Genomic DNA, 21,600 nt, shown 5'->3' with positions numbered 1-21,600 from the left:
AATAGGAGCATCACAATAACAGAACAGAAGGTTACACATTTTCTATAGATGAGCAACCAGGGAAATCAGGCTGACGTGGATGGTAGACAGGCTTATCAGCTGACCAAAGTTCTCTGCTGATGGGATGTGGTTTCATAATCAACAATTCTACCTCAGGATGTACATAATATCAGCATGTCATAAGTATGAGCCAATATTGGCTTTAAATGAAATATCGGCCCAAAATGAAAGTTTCTGCCAATATGTGAAATAGGTCAAATTTGCCCTGAGTGTGGTTATTGTCAGGATTGTCTTAGGGGATGAATTTTACAGTTTCATTTGAAACAAAATGTTATATAAAAATAAATATGGCATGTTTGACATAAGATTTTGACTAAGTTTGGGGTAGTTTTCTCATTTTGCCCAACGAATGTGTACATTTTGAAAAGTGTTGTATTTATGTCTGCACCTGCCAATGGGCTTCATAATAAGAGTAGCCATAATAAAAATAATGTGAATTTCACCACTGTAGAGACTTAATATTCTCTGCAATTAGGTGGAAAAAAAATATGTACAAATTTCAGTGTGGGCATTTGGCTAAAGAGTTGGAAAATATCAGCACATCATATTATCAGCAAAAAATCCAACATCATGCATCCCTAATTCTACCTGTAAAGTGTAAAATGAAAAAAAGCTGATTTTGAACAGCTCAAAGCTTCCTAGTTCTGTACAGCTCTTATTTGAAAGACTAAAGGAAAAAGCATGTCAACAACAATGCTTGGGGAATTGTTGCATCCATCATCGGGAGTTGATGGCAACCTCTGAAGTAATTATATATTTTTTCTGTTTTATTCTGTTTTTTTTTTTTTAATTATTATATAATTTCACAAAAGGCAGTAGGCTACAAAAGCAGTGAAAAATCTGTGCTTTGGCCATTGAAAATTTTGCTGCAGACCACTAGATAGATGCAGTCAGAGCTTCTTGCATTGAACACATTAGATCAGACCAGAACAACACATCAATCAAGTCGTGGTGCATAATCTGGCATTTAGCCAAAACCCTTTAGAGCAACAGGTGAGCAGGGAGGGGTTCAGCTCAAGGATGTTGGCAGGACATATTGATATATCACCATTTCGGTTACAGGACAGATAAGCCACTAATATGCTATGATCAAGTTAAAGGTGATTAAGGTTTCATATCTTTCAATCAAGCCCTGTGTGCATTTATAAAACATGACTACAAATACTGCTGAGCACCAAGCAGATTCTGAAGCAGAATCTCCCATCATTGCTTCTTTGCCTAAAAAGGTTTCTTAAATTCTGTCTGGAAAGTAGAAAACTTCTTTCAAAGCTCTTAAGCTGTTGAATTGAACTCACAGACTGATATTTGTATTAAATATTGTACACTGGTCAGTCATTTCGCCCGCTGATGATATAATTGAGGTCCTTCCATGACCACAGATCCATTAAAACAATAAAGTTCATAAACCAAAGTCTATAAAAAAGTTGGAATGAAATTACATTTCCTGTGGACATATATTTACTTTGTTCAATAATGTTTCTTCGCTTAAAGGCTTAATGTCTCCCAGAGCTTCCTAGGGTAGATCACCCTGCTTTAAGAGCATCTAACCTTAAAAGACCCATTGGTCTGTTTCAATGGAAAATTTTGGTGACACATGGTCTAAAAAATGTTTCAGAGGCTTTTCCACCATGCCAAGAATAAATTTCTGGGGGAAACACAGAATACTTGTAATGTTTGGAATGGATAAAGGTCAAATTTAAGGCTACTGAATATCTGCTATCTAGATCAGCCTGTTTTACACAATATAGTATAAGTCAATCCTGTGTTACATTAACATGACATGTGATGTAACATAATTCCTGACAACCAAACTCATAAACAAGGTACTAAGAAAGGTACAGAGTGTTCTGCTGGCTGCCGGTATCAAACTGGAAAACAAAGATAAGTGAGTGTGTGTTAAAGAGGGCAGCCTGCAAACAAGACCAGACGAGCAGAGAACATCCATAGATGCAGAGGCAGTGGGTGTGTCTCATTCTGGATCATGCATGAGTGTGTGTGCTCTTATCTTGCTATGCTTTCTGTGTATATGTTTAAGTAGGCATATCTGATTCACTGATGTGTGCTTCTGTCTTGTTCTTTTCTGCGTGTCTGATTCCAGGTTGTTAGTGTTTGACAACATAATCCATATATGAATCAAATGCTTGCCAACCATCAGGACCCAGAGGAGGCATATGTTCACACATGCAGCCTGATCCATTAATTTGCTGCATAGGGGCTATATGTGACTGGCAGCTACTGTTGAAATGTGAGCAAATCAGTTATGGCAATTTATGGCTCAAGTAGTAGAAATTTTGCTTGAAATTTTCTGTAACAACCGCAAAAGTGAGCATGCCCTATAACACTATAAATGAAGCGTTTTGATAAAGGACAAAAAAAGGTAAAAAATGTCAAACTGTACAGATGCAGAAACACAAATTGCAGTGACCCTGTTGCAAAGGCTGGATTTGTCTAGGAAGTTGTGGGAAATGACAAGAGGAATTTATGGTATAGACATTAAAATACCAGAAAGGTAAGGTAGAAACTGTTCTTACACTGTTCTTCTTACACTGGAAAATTTAATCTGGCAATTTATAGTATTCAACTGTGAAAGAGGCTTGTGTGTGTGTTAACCTGCAGTGCCTGCTGTGGGTCATCATCCAGCATGACGTAACATCTCCTCCTTTTCTCTCTGCTGATGTAGTGGAACTGAAGCTCTAGTGCTGGAAGCATCCTCTCTGTCTCCTGATGCAGAGAAAAATGCAGAGAAAGCACATCTGTCACCTCCTCAAACCCCTCATTTGCTCATACACATACTTATTTCTATCTACCTATGCTTCTTCCTATTTATTTATATTTCCATGGCAGTATTTCCATATAATATTCAAGCAGCCAGACAAGGTAAATGTTACCATCAAGGAAATTAAACCAGTATCTACGTCCCAAGTAGGTTTCTAAATAGTTAATGGGAATTTATTCAGTGCTTACAATCCAGCATCCAGATAATTTCCATTAAGAACTTCTGACTGCTAACTTATTTTCTCGTAAATACCTGGTAATTAATGAACTGTAAAATAAAGCCCTGCCTTTATTTTGCTATTTCTCATGTTCCACTTAAATCAATCTAGTTTGTGCTCTCATCTTTTTAGAATTACATGGAAAACTACAAACTTAATAACTTTTAATACCATTACATTTTAAATTGGCTACTTTTCACGATTACAAAACGGGTGCCTTATTAGCTTATATAGGACACCTATCTTAGTTTCACTTTGCCCCACCCTCCTCCTCTCCTCCCACTCCTGCCTCCCCTCACCCCTTCAGTCCAGATGGCCTCGGTGGCGCCCACCCCAGCCAGGCTGTCCAGCTCCAAGCGGCATCGCTCCTGGCCTCGCTGCATGTCCACCTCCAGCAGCAGGCCCTGTTTGACCCGCAAAAATACCTCTCTGCTTCTCTCCCCCCGCCCCTCCTCGTCTTCCCCCTTTTTGTCGTCCTTGTCGGATAAAACCCCAACAAGCAGAGGGTGACACAGGTCAACTGAGACAAAGAGAAAGAAAAGGGTCATCAAGTCAAATCATCTACATTCATGTATCACCTTTAAAGAAAACAAATTCCTTCCATGGTGCTTCACGGAAATGGTGAAAAACAGAAAGTAACAAGAAAGGCAACATATATGCACAGGCACAATTCAGGCATAAGAGGTAAAAATGAGTTTTGAGGATCTTAAAGTCCTAGTTGATTCAGCTGATCTGATGTGGGGGAGATGATCCCATAGGCTTAGGGCAGCTATTGTACAGCAAAGGTTTGATCACCTCTTGATTGTTATTTAATGCCTGAGTCAGTTAAAAGAATCTAGAATCTAAAAGTAGGAGTCACATGGTCCCTTGTTTCGGATCTGGTTACAAGCAGCAGTCTGTGGTAACTGTAGGTGGGAGTTTACTTTACTTACTTTGGAGGCACAATATTAATAACTACCTACAAGAAAACCCCTCAATGAAAGAGACAGACTCCTAAGAGAACCTCTCTACAGAAAGCTCAAAGCCCAATGAGCCCAAATTGGAACCAAGAGCTGCTGTTACACAATTAGTAATAGAATCACTAAGGGTTTCCCAAAGAATGCAGTGTCAACTTACATTATCTACATTGTGTAATATACTAACCTAAACCTGTCGTACCCACTATAAGCGCTGCAGAACTAGCTCTCCTTAACATCAGAACTCTTTCAAATAAATCACTTTAGCTAATGATCTTATTTATGTGAATGATCTTGATTTTCTGCCTTCCTAATAAAGCTTTTATTTTGGGGTCTTTGTGCAGACTGGCCCCATTTTATCAACCGTTTTAGGTGGACAAGGGTTTAGTTCAGTGGACAGGGTGGAATGCTTGATGCCGCTCTCTTGTTTTCAGCTGTTTGATTTTTGTTTGTTGATTTTGGTGCTGACTGCTGCTGTCCACTGTAAAGAGCCAAACCAACACTTTCTCTTTTCCAATCTTCCTTCTATTTATTCATCATGTAATTATTCCAATCTGCATGTGTGCACACTCCGCAGGTCTGGATGCACTCTGGTATCGTGACAATAGTACACAGTGCAGCAGTAAAAAAGACCAGGCAAGCTTTGAAAAAAAATCCCCTGCTTTGTTTTTTAAAATCTGTTCCCTTTTTCAGTACCTCCCAGGTCTTCCTCTTCCTCTTCCTCCTTGGTGCTGCCGCTCTCTGTTCTACCTGGCCTCTGGGACTCCTGACCCTCCACTACTTGGCTGACACCCATGCTGCTCTCCAAGGTGGACTCGGTGTGCCCGGGGCTCTGGCCGGGCCACTGTAAGGTGGACTCCGTCTCCTGGTCGGCATCCCCATCAGAGGTTTCCACCCTGGTCTCTGAGGAGAGCAGCGGCGGGGGGAGGATGTCCGGGACCTCCAGGGGCGATGGAGAGGGCGAGGGCCTGGGGTTGGTGGATGGACGTGAGGTGGCACTGAGGCCATTGGGGAGGGTTTGACTGTGAGGGGCTGGCTGGTTGGCGCTGGCAGGGGCTGTGAGGGCAGAGGGCGGCGCTCCATCTAGATGGTGTTGGTACCGCAGCCAATCCTCACCCAGCTGGTCTCTGAAGCTCGACATGCGCTCAATCTCCTGCTGGTGGGGGAGGACTATGTCTAGAGGAGAAGGAACATATTCACTTTTCATCCCAGGCAAGTGATCAGTGTAGCAGAGTATACTTAATTCACCTATAAAGACATGTTTTTATTAGGCTAATACTAATATTCAATGTCTGATACCAACATGGATTTAAAAAAAAAAAAAAAAAAAACCTGTTGTACAAATGCAAGTGCAAACAAGATTAAGCTTTTCAGGCATGATTATCTCATAATAATTGAGTATTTTTTAAGCAAAATATATGTCTCAATGACTTTTTTTGTTTCTGATCCTGCCAAAACAAGGTCCAATCTGTGCATGATACAACTCCACTGAAGTGAGTAAAACACTGATTTGCAGCACAACAGCTTTCAACAGTTGAGGAAAAAATGGGCAGAAGAGGCAAATAATACAGTATAGACTGGAATTTGATCAGGTGTTTTGTAGCCAATCCCAATCACTTAAATGCCTGGATTGGGCCTTATCACTGATCACTGATATTGGCTTGGGACATCCCTAGCAAAACACCAGGTTAGTTTCACTCAGTTGCTAATTTGAAATTTCTATTAAGAGACACCTTCAAAAAAGTCACAAAAATCCCAATTCCACAATAGGCCAAATAATGACAGCCCAAATAATTCTGGAGCAATACCAATATTATCGGCGGATACCAACAGCCTGCCAATAGACTGGGGCATCCCAGGTCAAACATTACAAGTAGTATTGCACAGTATATTGTAAATATTGCAATATCAAAGTGTGCAATATCAAGGTCACTGTCCCTTCAATTGTGAGTAGAAAGAAATCCTTGCTATTGGACAATCAGCTGCTGGGCTACTGAACATATATTTTTAGTCATTGCAGACAGAAAGATAAAGCATATTATGAATATCCAAATTGATATCTAAATCGAAATATGCCTGGAAAATATCGCAATATGATATTTTGTCAATATCATGCACCCCTTACTAAAAGCAAACAATAGTAAAGGCTATAAGGAGACAAGTCACAGCAGCTGCATAGGTGTGGAAAGTATTCTTGAGTAAAGTAACAAGAGCCAAGGAGCAAGGTTTATAGTTATGTTAAACAGCATTGCTGATAAGAAAATATATAAGGTATTTGCAGATTATACAAAATAAATCTGCTAAATTCTGGCAGATATTTTGCACATGGCACATGACATGTGCTATCAACCCACCATATGTGGAGGTCTGAGGTCTGGGCTCATAATCTGTATCACTGGGCTCAGAGATGCTGGCCCTCCTCACTTTCACCTTACTCTGAAACACAAAACATCAACACCATCTTCAGTTTGTCACAGTCCAACAGTCTGGATCACTAAAGAAGATTCAGTTGCTTTCAATAGGGAGGTGGTAGTGAAAGTTTAATTTTTTTCTAAAACAAGTTAATGGGTGCAAAAATACTGGCAAATCGACTACCTAAGAAGAACATGAATAATGTTACCCTGGATTTCTTCTTGTGAATAAGAGCGGTTCCCACTTCCCCGACTGACAGACTGTCGCTCAGCTCCCCTGCTCCACTGGACACTTCCTGGTTACCCCGCTCTGGTGCCATGGCAACTGGAGGAGAGGTCTGTGTCTGGCCAATCAGCTGCCCTGGTTTTGGCAGAACCTGCAGATAGAAGTCATCTAATGTCAGACTTTTCTTAGCCTTTAGAAAATCTGACCACATCAAGTCTCTTAAAGCTTTACGTATTATCACATGTAAATCTAACTTTCTGTGCTGAAAGTGCATACTACAACAATAAAATATTTGCCTTTCTAGACTGAACTGACTAAACAACAATAACCACTTGGAATACCTGGATAACCTGGCAAGTGAACTCAAAAACACACCATTTCCTAAAGTGGGATGAACATTTGATTGATTAGGATACTCACTGATAACTCTGATGAAGACAATGGACTACCATCAAGTCTAAGCTGTAAAATACAAAACAAAAAACTGTAATTTAAAAACATGCAAACAACATTTTTTAAGCCAATTTTTAAAACCCAATCCCCTTCTCTGTCCATGCTAAATCCTCAGTTCTCTTCACCCTGAATTCCTTTAAATAAAAGTAACATGACGAATCACCACATTGTTTAATTTTCCAGAAGATAGAGGGTTCCATGGACTGACAAAAACAAAATCTGGTATTGCACTGGAAGGACTACCACCCTTTGGACAATAAACAGAGAAGGCCTGCACATTTACCTCAAAAGATGTATTTCCTATCAAGCCTTTTGGGGTGAACCACAGCTTCTACTTTACCAGATTACACTGCCTGGATTAGAAACCTGGCAACATTCTGCAAGTCATGAACTCTGTGTCTTGTCTGGGCTGCCACAAAGACCGAAACAGTGTCCTACTGTGTTGACTGAGCACACATAATGACTCCTTAGTTCCACTGTCAATCAAAGTTATTAACTACAGCCTGGAGCTCCCTTCAGCCTCATCCCCTAACAACACTGAATTTGGCCTTCTGCCCATTTATTAACATATAATGGAATAACTATGTGATGTGGGTTTTTTTATCCCACAATGTTTTGTGTATTAAGCAATTTTATATTAACTGCTGTTTCCAGAACCATTTGTTTCCATGTGTTACTGAGAGCAGAAACAACTTTGTATGAGATCTTTTCACAAAAGCGCTACCTTCTCCCTCTCCAACAGTATACATCAGAACAGCACAGCACCCAGCCAAGGACAAACTTAGCTAAGATCTGTGTCTGCAGTCTTACAGCTAAGCTAAACTAACTATGCCATATTTTGTTACATTTTTTATCATGATCTCTTTTTGACTCAGTCTGTGGCCTTTTCGGTTTAGTGCCACCATTGCCTTGGTTGGTCATCTTTTTGGTGGATTCCTCCATTGCAAATTTTCAGGAACCAGAGGGGTAGAGCGCTTCTTGTAAACAATAACGGGAAGCAGCAGGAGGAGCAGGAGGAGCTTAAGTCCGGCACAAATTGCAGCAACAAAAACATTGGAGAGGAGGAGAAAAGAGAGCTAAACACACCAACATGGCTGCACAACTTGGTATTAATTTATATCATTCCGGCGGGAAAAGTCTCCTCTGTCACTCACTCTAAGGTAGGCAGCCTTCGGGGAAAGATGCCGGACCGTGCAGGTTCGGTGGGTTTTCTGGAAGTACAGCGGGTTGCCCTCCAGGTTCAGCTGTAAGAGGATGGACACGTGGTATAATAACATGACACTGTGCATGTCTACAGTGAGCTTTGGACTAGTCTTGCATGTGGAAAAAGATAACTGAAGAAAAGGAAAACCACATTTGTGAGCGTAACCAATCATCATGAAAGCTGAACTCCCAGGCAGGTTATGTACAGCAGAAATTCGAGCAAGGCATTAACACCGCCAGTGTTAGGAGTTTAAATTCCCTCCAAGGCCATTCATGCTAAACAGTATGCACAGATTTGTCCTCCAAATGACAGATGTTATCACATAGTCATAACCTGCACCCTGGGGCCTTTGTGGAAATGTGAGGAAATGACAGAACCACATGCTTAAACTTGTCTCTGTGTGTGTGTATTATGTGTGTGTGTGTGTGTGTGTCCTCACTGTGTTGAGACAGTGCAGCAGGGAGAGGGGAGCCAGCTGAGAATGCTCTAACAGGAGGTTGTAAGCCAGATCAAGGTGTTGGAGAGAAGACAGCTGCTCCACGCCTGTGTAATCATACACGCACACGCACACGCGCGCACACACACACACACACACACACACACACACACACACACACACACACAACCAACAACATGCAAGTGCACACATACAGATGCAAAATCAAGAGCATATACACCCAAAACAGCATATGCACACACCTGTGCACCACATACATAAACTGATAAAATTAAAAGCAACACTGTAGTTCAAATAGCTGCCATTTGATTTTAGCGTTGGACTGCATGGTATAAGAAAAGCATATTGCAATATGTTGACAGATAGTAAGTCATTATTTTTTTTTTTTGGAAATGCAAATTTTTGCATCATAATTTTCATTTTCACTTCAGAAACTATTAAAATTAAGATGTGACTTTTGCTGGTGTCTGTACCAAACAAACATGTTTTCTTACACCTGGACATTATGTTTTATAGGCCATGGCATATCTGTAAGTATTTGTAGATCTCCTATGATTTCCCTGTCCATATTATTTCCCTTTTTATTGTTTTGTCCCAGCACAGGGGTTTTCACACTGAGCCACCCTGGTGGGGGATTCCTCTTTGAACTGTCCTGTCCAAGCTTTCCCCCAAGGTTTTTTTTCCTTTAAAAGTTTTCTTGGAGTTTTTCCTGGCCTTGGATAAAAGTGAAAGGTTTCTGCTGCTGGTTAGACCCTAAGCTATGGAGGTTAGGTAGGCCCGTTTTGTCTTTTCAGTGTGCAATTTTTGTTTTTGTGGTTTGTTTTATATTCTTGTATTTAATTTTGTTTGCGTACTGCAGTGCATCACTTTAGCTTGCAGTTGTTTGCAGATTAGTCAGATATAGGTCGGCTCATTCTCTGTAAAGTCATCTGAGACATGCTTTATGATGAAAGGCTTTATAAATAAACTTGACTTACAGTTATCCCCACCAGAGCAAACTCTGATAAACAGACAAGTGTGAGGTCACCCATTGCTCCACTGTGAGGTGACAGTTATTGTCCAAGACAAACAAATGGACTTCCAAAAGAACAGAACAGCCGTGGACACTTGGACGTGGACACTGAGCAGGGAAAGCCTACTATCTAAAGGTAGATTAAGTTCAGAGTATGCGTATCAGCACAGCAACAAGCTTCCTATTTGACAAAGATGCCCCACTGTCAGGTTTTGATTGGCTCACACATCTGTCAGCTCTGTAATGTCATTGGCTGGGTACTCTCTGCTGTCTGATCTGACTCATCTGCTTCACTGCGAACTGTGTTTTGTTTTTGTTTGTGTTTGAAAAATCACCAGTGTAAGATGAGAAATACAATGAGTAAGGTTGAGTGTGTGTATTTTTTATGTCTATCTTACCGTTGATGGTCTCCAGCTCGTTGTTCCTGAGGATGAGTGTGAGGAGTTTGGCCCGGCCGCTCAGGCCCAACGTTGGCGCCCTCTGCAGGCAGTTGTAGCCCAGGTTCAAATGCTCCAATTCAGTCAGAGGCTGAGTAAACGGGACGAGCAAGGAAAAGACAGAGAGAAAACAGGGTGAGAAGAGGTGCCATAAGAGGTGGGAGGAAAAAATGTAAAGTAAATTCATTTAAAAAGACATAAATTGCCAACATCCAGCAAAATTTCAGTTTAGTTATAATGAAACAATGACAGTTTAATTGCAAATTTAAGTGCAAATCTTACCTTTAGAAATTCAGCACACTCCTGAATCTTGTTGTGGCTTAGATCCAAAAACTTCAGGACATTCAGTAAACTCTACAGGTGAGAGTGGATAGGGTATAGGTGCAGTGATTCATTCATTACTTGATGCAGTATTTATAGATCATGTATTGATCTGCTTAAAGAAAAAAACAGAATGGATTGCTCTCACTTCAATGTGAAATGAATCGTAATGCTCGTAATTAACTGAATCATTCACAATTCACTTTTAAACTTATAAATAATGACTGAGAAATTACATTTGATTGATTTTTTCACGTTTCAGAATAAAAAGGATAATCGTACATTATTGCACAAATTTATTTATTGGATATCAAATTTTGACTTACAATACTGAAACCGATTTTTGTCTCCAGATGTGGTTTACAATCTTGAACCTCATCAACTCATTAGGAAAAAAAGGTTCTCAACTCCTTTAACTCTGATTTTCCATTACATTTCCTATTAAGTAGCTTCAATGTTAGAAAAAAACTTTTTTTCCATATTGTACATATTTTCACATACATATTCTGTATTTGCTGATTGCTACACTTCACTGAAGTGTAATATTCAAACCCGCAATTTCAATATTTTATGGCTGGAGCAGTACATCAAATAGAAAATATGTAAATGTCTTGTGCATCGTTTTAAAAAATGTTTCTGTAGAATTCATCAGGACATATTTGGTATCTTTTGAAACACTGGAATATCCACTGGAATCTAAAAGTGACAAACCCACTGATGGGACCGGATGAGTTTAAATCAAATTTTCAACTAGTGAACCATGACTCAAAGTGAGTTGCTGTAAAGCCAGAGATCACACCCTTAAGAAAGTCAACAATGGTGTTTTCTTATGCTGCATGGATGAATAGATCGTCTGATTTCTGGTTAAGTGAATGGAAAAAATGAAGGTGTGCAACTTGAAGCCAATATAAACTGAGTGCCAGTGAGTCAGTAATCCTGCCTCTACGTGTGAACATGTGTGTGCATGTTTGTCTCACCAGCGACTGGTCAAGGCAGACGATGGAGTTGTAGCTGAAGTTGAGAGTGTGCAGCTCCAGCCAAGGCAGTGCAGAGCTCAGGTCGCCTCCACAGAGTGAAAGCAGCTCCTAGAAAACACACACACACACACACACACACACACACACACACACACACACACACACACACACACACACACACACACACACTTAGCCTTTGTCTCATAATGTCACACACACATAAACACTACAAATGAGAGTACCTCCAGGGAGCTGAGGCTTTTTGAGCAGGTAAAGACCTCCAACTGGGAGTAAACTCCTCTGAGTCCCTCAAGACAGTGTGGGGGGATTCGCTTCAACTGGTGAAGGACAGAGAGACAAACAGATCGAAAGACATTAGGTGTGTTGAAAGCACATCACTAAAAGTGTTGTGAGAATGGAGAAGCAGGCAGGCAGGTTGAGTAAAAGAGGATGCAGAGAAAGGGAATTGACTTTGAAAGGAAAACTCATGGTATTTTCAAAAAGCAGGTTAGTTCCTGTATTTGGTGCAAAATAAAGGATCTGAGGATCTTGACTTACTGACATGTAAGGCAAATGAGTTTTTAGGAAGGTCTTTGTTTGTGATTGAATTGCGATGCTTTTTGTTAACGAGGACCACATTGGAAATAAGTGTTTTAAAAAATTATTGTTATACTTGCAAACTTTGACTACACAAGAATAAAAACCAAACCATATGAAGGTAAAGGAAAAAGTGGTGAAAGAAGGAAGGCAGAAAACATGTGCACTTCATAGACTGGAATACAATAAGCTGGAACATAGCCGCAGAAAACAGAACATCGTCTGACAATATCTGTAAGCTGTCAGTGTTTCCATACCTCCAAGCATTTCAGAGACTTGAACGGAAAGATTTTCACCACTGACTGAAGCCTCTCCCCCAGCGGGTTGATGAGCTGTGTTTAAACATGAATTCACACAATAGGTCAGATATAAGAACTCTGTCAGGTGGGTATAATATATATAGAAGTTAAGCGATACATTTTGTCTTATATGTTCAAACCTATAGGCACATGTCCATTCAAATCAATATCAATATATACATACATTCCTCTAGGATGAGAAATCAACTGAGGTTCAGGATTAAAAAGAATGCAATTGAAATTTAATTAAATGGCTGTAAAATCAAAGACAAGGGGGCAAAAGACTGAATTCGCACTGTGTACATTTTTTGCTGACATTCATTTTTTGCTGTCCCTCATGAGCCACCATAGCTGCTTCATGAGAGCCCAGGAGGCTGTTTACATTGTGTTATGAGCAAAAAAAAAAAAAAAAAAAACTGGAGCAGCTCTTGATTAAAAAACTGAGCACACAGCCTGAAACAATAGAAAATCTTGGCACCGTGCAGCTAGCAGTAGGAGAAAATATCAACGCCACACAGACCACTATAAAACCACCAATATAAAAACATGATAACTCAGCAGTCAAAGATAGATGTTTGGGGGCAGAGAGGGAAGAAAGCAATACTGTGGTCTTTTGTAGGGCCTGCTGCAACTTTCTAGTGGGTAAGAAAAGTGGGATGCATGATATATTATGATAAATAATAAAACAAATGTAGTGGTGTAACCTGCATACTTATTTGACCCTATGCAATGCCACTTCATTATCTCATTGTCCCATAAAACTAACTCCAAAGATCAAATCAAAGGGTCACAAAATGCCCTCTAAACAAAGGCGAATTTCTCTCCCTGCCACACAAAGAACATCACACACCCATTCACATAGAGACATACACAGTAGTGCACAATGACACATGCAAACACTCACTCACTCATTCATTCAATCTCTCAGTCACTCCCCTCAGTCAGGTGCTCACCCACCTTGAGGGAGACGGTCTTCTGCAGCACGTCGAACAGGAACTGCAGCTGCAGCAGGGAGGCGGTGTCGGCCGGGTGAGAGGGCAGCGCCAGGAAGCCGTGCTGCTGGCTGCGGGACAGCAGGTACTGTTCAAACAGCCTGGTCAGCTGCTGCAAGCTGGATGCCTGCAGGGTCAGGGTGCTGCTGCCATCCAGCACCAAGTCGCCTTGAGGGGAGCAACAAGAGGTTGTTGAAGTTTTAGCTGACAGCCTCCTGGACAGCAATTAACAAAGATAACTAAAATTCCACACAACAGAATAAGCTTAAATCCCATGATCACCAAAATTACTGGCAACCAACAGTTAGTAGTGCAAAATCTTGTAAAAGAGAAGTAAGAGTGAGAGTCAAGTAGGGAGACATGAGGGATTTTTGAGAAAAATAGAAGTGATATAACAGAGTATAGGAAATATTATGCAGTGTGAGAAGACGTCCCCCAGCCAGGCAACAGTTTTTACTTTAGATTTTTTGATTAAAATGTGTAATAATACTCTTTGTCATGTTTTCCTGATCCAACTAAAGCCAAAGGTGATATGTTAATGATGCACCTCCTAGCACTCTCTGAATCACGGTCATTATGAAATCAATCATCCATACCTGCAGATAATAGGTCAAATCAACATTTTGCATACATGACCCTGGAAGGAAGAGGGCTTTAACTTGCTAAAATGCTGAAATGGCCCACAACATTACCAAAGTGCAGCCGCATCAAGCTTTCAAAAGGAGAGAGAGAGGCACCCTTAACAGCATGAGACATTCCTCCCAAATAAAAATAGCACATGCCTCGCATTTTCTCTCAATACATGTCACATAAACTTCACATAAACACAAAGCACCCTGCGTCTAGGAGACGCTGCATCCCAGACTAGCACCAAACTGAATCAATTTGTGCCCATGGGTGTTTATATTCAAAATGAACTGTGGAATGTGTGTATAATTACCATCATTTCGGAGGAGAGTGGCCAAGCTGTGCACTAGGGAGGACTGGCCGGTGTGAGATACAGCCATCCTGTTACCTTTCAAACAAGACAATTACCAAAAAAGAAAAGCAAGAATTAAATGCAGCTATTCAGTCTTGGAAAGGAGAAGTCTCCTGCTTAAAGCATCTTAATGCTGCTTTCCAAACACGACACACCTACAGTTACAAAGTCGCTACACTACTTAGCATTACGAAAAACCTTCGCAATTCTCTTAACGCATTTACAAACAGCTAACATTAGCATTTAGAGGGTCTATAAGGTTAGTTATATAAGCTATAAACACTTCCATGTCTACTTCTAGTTTTACTGACGTTAGCTTACCTCACTAGCTAGCCACTTCCCTGCTAGCTAAACTGAAACAGCGACATACCTGAGCGGTGACAGCCAAACAGCCGATAGCTAACATTAATATCTTGCTTCGAAATGCGATTAGTAAAATGTATTTGTGGTTATACTGGAGCAAGAACTAATTTTTTTTACTGGTAAAGTACTGCTATTTCAGGTGCATTGTAATGTTGACAGTTGAGATGTCACGTGAAGCTTCGCCAAGCCTCTACGGTGGCCCTGACAAGTCAAAAAGGCGGGGGCGAGTGAAACTAAACCCACTGTGATGGTGCAGCCTTAGTTTGTGACACATTCAGTTATTCATTCAATCATTCATTCATTTAAAACCTCGGAAAACGCATTGATGTCGAGGTGCGAACAAGACATAGAGACACGGCTTAAATCAATAGCAATAAGAGAAGACTGCATGGCTATTTCAAAATAAAACAAGGTAAAATTAGCAATGCTAAACTGCAAGTGCAAATGAAATGCCAATGGTAAGTCAACCCTGCTCATTAAGAACTAAAGACTAATGTTAAAATGTTAAAATCTCAAAGATAATAAGGGGAACCAGTTATGTGTATAAACAAAACATGATTTATGGCAATATGGCACACACTATGCTGTCCTCACTGTATTCCATTACTGCAGTCACTAAAGGCATAATCTCTTGTCTTATTTTGTCTTATCTTTTCTTTCCTTATTATATTTTATCTTATCAATGGATTAAGCCCAGGCTTTGCCTTTTACTGATGAAGAAACCCCCAAACTCTTGACCTTTCTTATTGTTGATGTACAAAGTGCCATATACTAGGCAAACAAGCCCGTGTCAGTAATATTTTACATTGTATTTAAAATAATAGGCTCACTCTCTTATTCCTGACAAAGGTAATAGAGTACCAACTGTGTAGGTAGGTTCGTAACTCGGAAAATTGCATTTATAGTATGTCTCGAAGATTTCTTAGCATGAAATCCATATCCAAGGTGTGACATTTCACTTTGAAATCATACAAAATGAAGGAATTGCTATTTGCCATTGCAGGGCAGCATGACTAAATGTGCTCATGACTCATTACAATAGGTGACCACTGAGTGGTGCACTAACCCAAGCAGCCCAGACCTCACCACTTAGAGTACAACTCACACTCACACTCACACACACACAAAGACAACATGAGTGCAACAAGACCATAATCAACCAAGGCTGTTGCCACCGCTGAACACAAACTGAATCCACACTACAGGCCATCACAGACATCCAGCCATTCTTTGGAAAAGCTGTAAAACACACTTCACATCAGTAGTACACATATAAATCTTATTGTAGTTCTTATTCTGTTTTCAGCCTGGAGGAAAAACACTCGTCCCAAGAGCTAGGCTCATTATTCCAGGTCTCGTTGCGTGGACTCAGTAGAGGTAAACCCATTTGGAGTTCCAGCCCAGGGTTTTAGCAAGCAGACTGCTCACTCATCTATGTAGCAGTCTAAGTGGTTACTGAGGTTTAATAAATGCCATCTGTCAAATTTACCAACCTGAGCAGCCTTGCACCACATCTGCCTGCTGGCACAGACTACCTCAACCATATCCGAGTCATGGCACCAATAAAACCCCCAGTTTTTTTTGGTGCTGAGTAGCCAGTTTGGCCAATTTTACACAGCAGGAGTCGAAGCACAGTAATAGGTGTCTACACCGAGTGGCTCTATCAAGTGAAGTGAAAGCTGAGTGTAACCAGGCAGTCAAAACCAAGCTGATTTTGATTCAGTTGGGGTAAGCAAAAAGTGACAAGTCCTATCCAGATATTTGTCTTTTCCAACGTGCAGTCGAGGTTTGGGATTACATTTGGCAGGTGGTGTGTGTTCAAATTGAATAAAACAGCTTCATGCGTTGTGCTGAACCAACAGAAATGTCTTTATACTACAGTATCAAAAACCAGGGCTTTTCAAACTATTGCACTCTGTAGACCCCCAAGTTGCCTATCACGAGGATATGCACCCCATCTGGAGTGATTTTTTCATAAGGATCCTATGATAAGACATTTTGGTTTGTGTCATGTATTAAATTGTTTCAATGTCACACTTGAACTCCGAGAAACATAACTCAAAGTGGTGAGGTGGAAAGATAAAATAATTTCTCATACATGTTTTCTGTTATCTCACCAGGAAGCCCCTCAAGAACCCAAGTGGGTTCCTAAACCACACTTTGAAAACTACTGCCCTAACCTACTGTACTTCACTCCTCTGAATGGGGAATCCACCTTTAAACTTAAAATGAATTCATTTATTAAATTAATTTATTATGGAAAATCACTGTATAAGTACTTTTTGTAAGGGACATATGTAAATATGTTTTGTTATGCAGTTTTCCTGTACAAAAAAATGAGTCTTTTCGGCTGATGAATGATATTCAGTGAAACAAACTCATTACATAAGAGCTTTTTCGAGACATCATATATTCAACTACGAAATCTTTGAGGATTACAAGGGTCAGATACAGTGTTATTGCTATTAAGGCAATGATGCCAACTTTGGTCCAAAAAAATAAAATACCAAAACCTCAGTATCACTGTAATACTGTAATACTGATGCCTGCATGTCCAAATGTCTGAATTCTCCAGCTGTAAGCCTGTGCATTAAGGACAGTGATTATGAGAATGGTATTATGGTAGCAGAGCTTTTATTTCCTCATTTGAGAACACATAACACTGTGGCTTCATGACAGATATTTCAGAAAGATTTGCATGAGCAAATAAAGCAAGAACTTTCCTAATTTGCACATGCATCCCTTGTTGCTAGGCAGCAAACAAACACACATGCACACATGGGTACACACACGCACACACAGAAACACACTCACACATAAGCATTTTTCCATTCGGGACGTGTGATGTGAACATTTCCATGTAAGGATTTATGTACTGTAATTTGGTAAACATTTCCATTCACTGAAATGTTACTAACGTTGCACCAGCTACAGGCATTCCTGACCAACTGTGCAGGCAAAGCTGTTTGTGCCTGTTTTCAACTTCCCATGATCTCCTTCACAAGCAAGATGGGATTGAAACATGGAAAAAAAACAAATGCCCTGAAAAGTAGCTGACAGTTTTCCATTGTGTGACACTGAAAGACCATAAAATGCCTGTGCAGATTTCTCAAATCTCCTCAGCGTTTGGAACAACTAACTTAGTGGTGTAGTGCCCTTTGTTCAGAATTTGCAACATATGGTCTCTGAAATAAACAAATATACAATAATCCAGCTGTTTAGATGCCATTGCATGAGAGGACTCAGCGCAAAGTGTATGACTCGGTTTTACACGGGCCCATAAATCTGATGATAAATTACTTTTCCACACACCCCCAGCACATACACACTCATTGCCTCTACTTATCCAATCAGTAGCCCAAGCAAAGGAAACTTTAATGAAGTGTAATCAAGGCCAAAACGCTAAACCGTACACTCATTCATTATGAGAATCTGAGAGGTGAACAGGCAGCGCGAGGGGGCTGTGTAGGGACCCTCCACTGAGGTGATTCCCTAAATTATTGGTTTAACCTCTTCAGCACCAGTAGATTTACTTTACAAATGCATGATACGTGCCTGAGCTTGGTGCAAACATGCAGAACCTTATTTTGAATTCTAGTGGAGATCCCAAGGTTTCCAAAGATACCAAATATGTCCTGCTGAATTATAGGGAAATGTGTCTAAAATGATACACAATGCATCTAGATATTTTCTATTTGCTGTAATGCTGCAGCCATGAAACAATGGCAGTGTGGCTTTGAGTATTTCACTCAGTATAAGTCTGATGTAGCTCCAATGACGTGCCGCAAACAGGAGATACAGAATATATATGTGATACTATGGAAAAAAAAAAAATTCCAACTTTGAAGCTACTTATGAGGAAATTTGAAGAAAAATCACAGTTTTAGGGGTTCAGTCGTATGAAATTGGCCAAAAGGAGTGTGTCTCTATCACTTTCTGCTTCTCAAATGCACTGCTACCATTGTTAGAGGCAGTTTAGCAACACTCATTCGAGCCACAGGAAAGTTGGCTCATGCTGAGGCTTGTCAGCTCAAAATCTGGCCGGGCATAGTGCAGCCTCACAAACATTAATGTGTCAGTTGGTACTTTAGGTCACCACTGAATCGATTAGAATACAAATATTTGACCAGTCCTGAGAGGTTATTTGGGCCTGTGCCAGAATTATCAAAAAGTAATGCGATATTTAGCAGTGTTTTCCCCTTTTATATATTTTGGTGTTTATTTAATTATGGTCAGTCACTTACTGTTAGAAATGGTTTACCTCACAATTATCACCCCATATCAAGGTGGCTTTGACTGACCCACAAGTGCAATTCAAACAAATGGATCATCACTGTCATAAATGAATGACAAATATCGCATGTGTCATGTTGTTGAGTGTGATGTATGTGTTTTAATTGCATCTTAAATTATGTTGTGCTATGATTAAAATTCAGTGCAGAGTTACAGTAATTAAAGACATGATCTGTATGGCACATAAAACTCTCTCTGTATGGTTAATGAGACACATATATGTGGTCTCGGTACATCAGTGATCCCATACCTTTCTCTATCAATGTTGAGTTTATCCAGAGTTTGTATTTACTTAATAATTCCATGGGGGGGAATTTAAGTAACTGACCTTGGTGGGGATTACTTTGCACACATGGTCAGATACTGCGGCCTGCTAGGCCTATTAGCTAGTGGCCATCCCAGACACAAATCCTCGCCCCGAGGCTTGTATTTATAAAATGCCGGGCCTTCTCTCCCCCTCCTTTTCCATCCATGGTTTCATAAAATGACATATGAGGTTCTATGTGCAAACAGCCCTCTGGGCATCCTCCTGACTCACACCCCTGAGATACAAGACGGCTTCAAATGTGCCCTTTCTCCCTCCCTCCGCCCCCAAGGTGAGCTAGGATGCCAATCGTGAATAGGGCCAAATAGTATTAAATCAGGGGGCACCCACAAAACAAAATAATCTGCATTTATATCTGCGATTCCGTCTGTGCTGCAGAGTAAGGTTACACACGCCACTTCTATTTCTGTGCTCTTGGATAAACACCGATTAGTCTACCGCACTGGACGGGGTTAATAGGAGCTTGTTTGGTGGGTAAGCACGACACCTCAAGGCTTGGCCTCGCCGATCGATAGGAAACATTACTGTATACATGCACAGTAACATTACTGTACACAGGCATATATGTCGGCAGCAGCTGGCGGCTTTTAATTGAGTGTCAATGGACATGTCAGCCACGGCGGGCAGGTCTTTCCATGCAAGGAATGCTCTGAACATAGTCCTTTTGTTTGTTTATTTATTTATGCATTCTAGGAGGTGGGGTGGGCCATGCTGATAAAAACAAACAGGCCAAGGTATGTACAGTAATGCAGCCTCTTCCAGCAGGGCAAGGATAATATTGCTGTCTCTTTTTGATGCTGGAGTTCAGGTTTTACATCTGGTTCTGTTTTTTTTCTGTCATTTATAGTCTACCTTGGGAAAAACCGCTTCACTTTTGCTTTAAAAGGATGTGATTCTGACCCATAAGGAATTTCCCTTTTCAGCTGCCCTCCTCCAGAGAGGTCAAAGGTCAGCGTCAGCTACAGAGCAGCAACCACTGAGTTGGTATGGGCTGATACTCTTGTGCAGGGACACTTCAGCAGGCAGGATTTGTGCCAACACATACTGTAGGCTTGAATCTGGGCCTTCTGCTTGAGGGGCGGTCTCCCTACTCACAACGCCACCCTGCTGCCTGTTTTGATGAAATATTGTAGCCAACAGAGTGCCACACTCTGTGCCAAATCCTGACACAGCCCATGGGGAAATTATAATGTTGATAGTGCAACAAATGTAACAGTCAGAGTTTTGTGATCTGCACTTACTGAGTACAAACTGTCCATAAACCAGTATCTTGCCTGGGGAAAGCTCAAATCATTTTATTGACCACTGATCAAAAGGTCGCATATCTGCCATCTGTAATTACATGAGGTGGCCTGTGCTACCTAATTTAGGTCAACTGTGTGTGGATGGTCAGTTTATAAGTCTCTGATAATATAGCTGTCAACCATATATATTTTAAAGAAAATACGAAGGTGTAACTTGTGCCTAAAAAGGCTTATCAGATCAGCCACAAATTGGAAGGACTTTGGTAAAATGATGACGATAATAGTGCAGCTATACTTTTAGGAAATATTACCTGAACTTGTACCTGTGTAAAATAGCTTTTCTCACTATTTCTTACATCAGTTAACCAATCAGTCAATCATGATGGTGATGATGATGATGATACTGGTGGTGATGAAATCAACTGCTTTCCTTAAAGAGAAAGGACCGTGCCTAATCTAAGAGAGAGCAGCTCTGGTTTATGTGAGCCAGTGAAAAAGAACACGGCTCTCCGAAAATAAAGCATGCATCAGAAAAGTCAAACTTATATACTTATATGCACTCCAAATATTTAAGAGTTGGAATAAAGGGGTGCATGTCTGCTGGGACCTAAACTTCAAATGTCAAGGCTGCACTTATTGGCTCTGTTTTGTGTGCAGCTGGCTCTGCCTGGAAGTTGCAAAATAACCAACACATTAAACAAAATGCATCTCCATCTCCATCTATGTAGGATATGCCAATGCCTATAAAGCATTCCTAACTATGGCTGAAAGAGCCAAAGCCAGGACAGAAGATAGACTCAGAATTTAAAAGACCCCATTGGCTTGACTCTGTGATTCTGGAAACTGGTTTTCGAATCCAGACAGTTTTACATGTTTATGGGCCTATGACAAGGGCAGGCCAGTTTTTCTGCAAACACCAACATTTACAATTTTAATAGGCAACAGCTTGGACAATATTTCAAAATGCTCCCTTACAATGTCTTGAATTGATCACACGCTAA

The 21,600-nt window shown here is 40.6% G+C and overlaps 1 protein-coding gene across 2 annotated transcripts in view; it reads right to left on the bottom strand.

Moving 5' to 3' along the window:
* Positions 1 to 14,920, bottom strand: part of stk11ip (serine/threonine kinase 11 interacting protein) — a 38,658-nt gene extending 23,738 nt beyond the window's left edge. For both annotated transcript variants that reach the window (XM_030071640.1, XM_030071648.1), the window contains exons 1-16: positions 14,745 to 14,920; positions 14,336 to 14,410; positions 13,361 to 13,563; positions 12,362 to 12,436; positions 11,750 to 11,845; positions 11,508 to 11,615; positions 10,492 to 10,563; positions 10,171 to 10,300; positions 8,743 to 8,846; positions 8,254 to 8,343; positions 7,067 to 7,108; positions 6,630 to 6,797; positions 6,364 to 6,445; positions 4,706 to 5,185; positions 3,353 to 3,573; positions 2,671 to 2,781 (exon numbers count right to left, since the gene is read on the bottom strand). In XM_030071640.1, the coding sequence (XP_029927500.1) occupies positions 2,671 to 2,781; positions 3,353 to 3,573; positions 4,706 to 5,185; positions 6,364 to 6,445; positions 6,630 to 6,797; positions 7,067 to 7,108; positions 8,254 to 8,343; positions 8,743 to 8,846; positions 10,171 to 10,300; positions 10,492 to 10,563; positions 11,508 to 11,615; positions 11,750 to 11,845; positions 12,362 to 12,436; positions 13,361 to 13,563; positions 14,336 to 14,402 (2,049 nt within the window). In that variant the 5' untranslated portion in view covers positions 14,403 to 14,410; positions 14,745 to 14,920. The remainder of the gene's footprint in view (positions 1 to 2,670; positions 2,782 to 3,352; positions 3,574 to 4,705; positions 5,186 to 6,363; positions 6,446 to 6,629; positions 6,798 to 7,066; positions 7,109 to 8,253; positions 8,344 to 8,742; positions 8,847 to 10,170; positions 10,301 to 10,491; positions 10,564 to 11,507; positions 11,616 to 11,749; positions 11,846 to 12,361; positions 12,437 to 13,360; positions 13,564 to 14,335; positions 14,411 to 14,744) is intronic.
* Between the last annotated feature and the right edge of the window lie 6,680 nt (positions 14,921 to 21,600).

This window comes from Myripristis murdjan, chromosome 2 (genome assembly GCF_902150065.1).
Source record: "Myripristis murdjan chromosome 2, fMyrMur1.1, whole genome shotgun sequence".
In the NCBI taxonomy this organism is placed as follows: Eukaryota; Metazoa; Chordata; class Actinopteri; order Holocentriformes; family Holocentridae; genus Myripristis; species Myripristis murdjan.
Note: the sequence above shows the minus strand (reverse complement) of the source record. Positions and strands in the feature narration are given on the sequence as shown.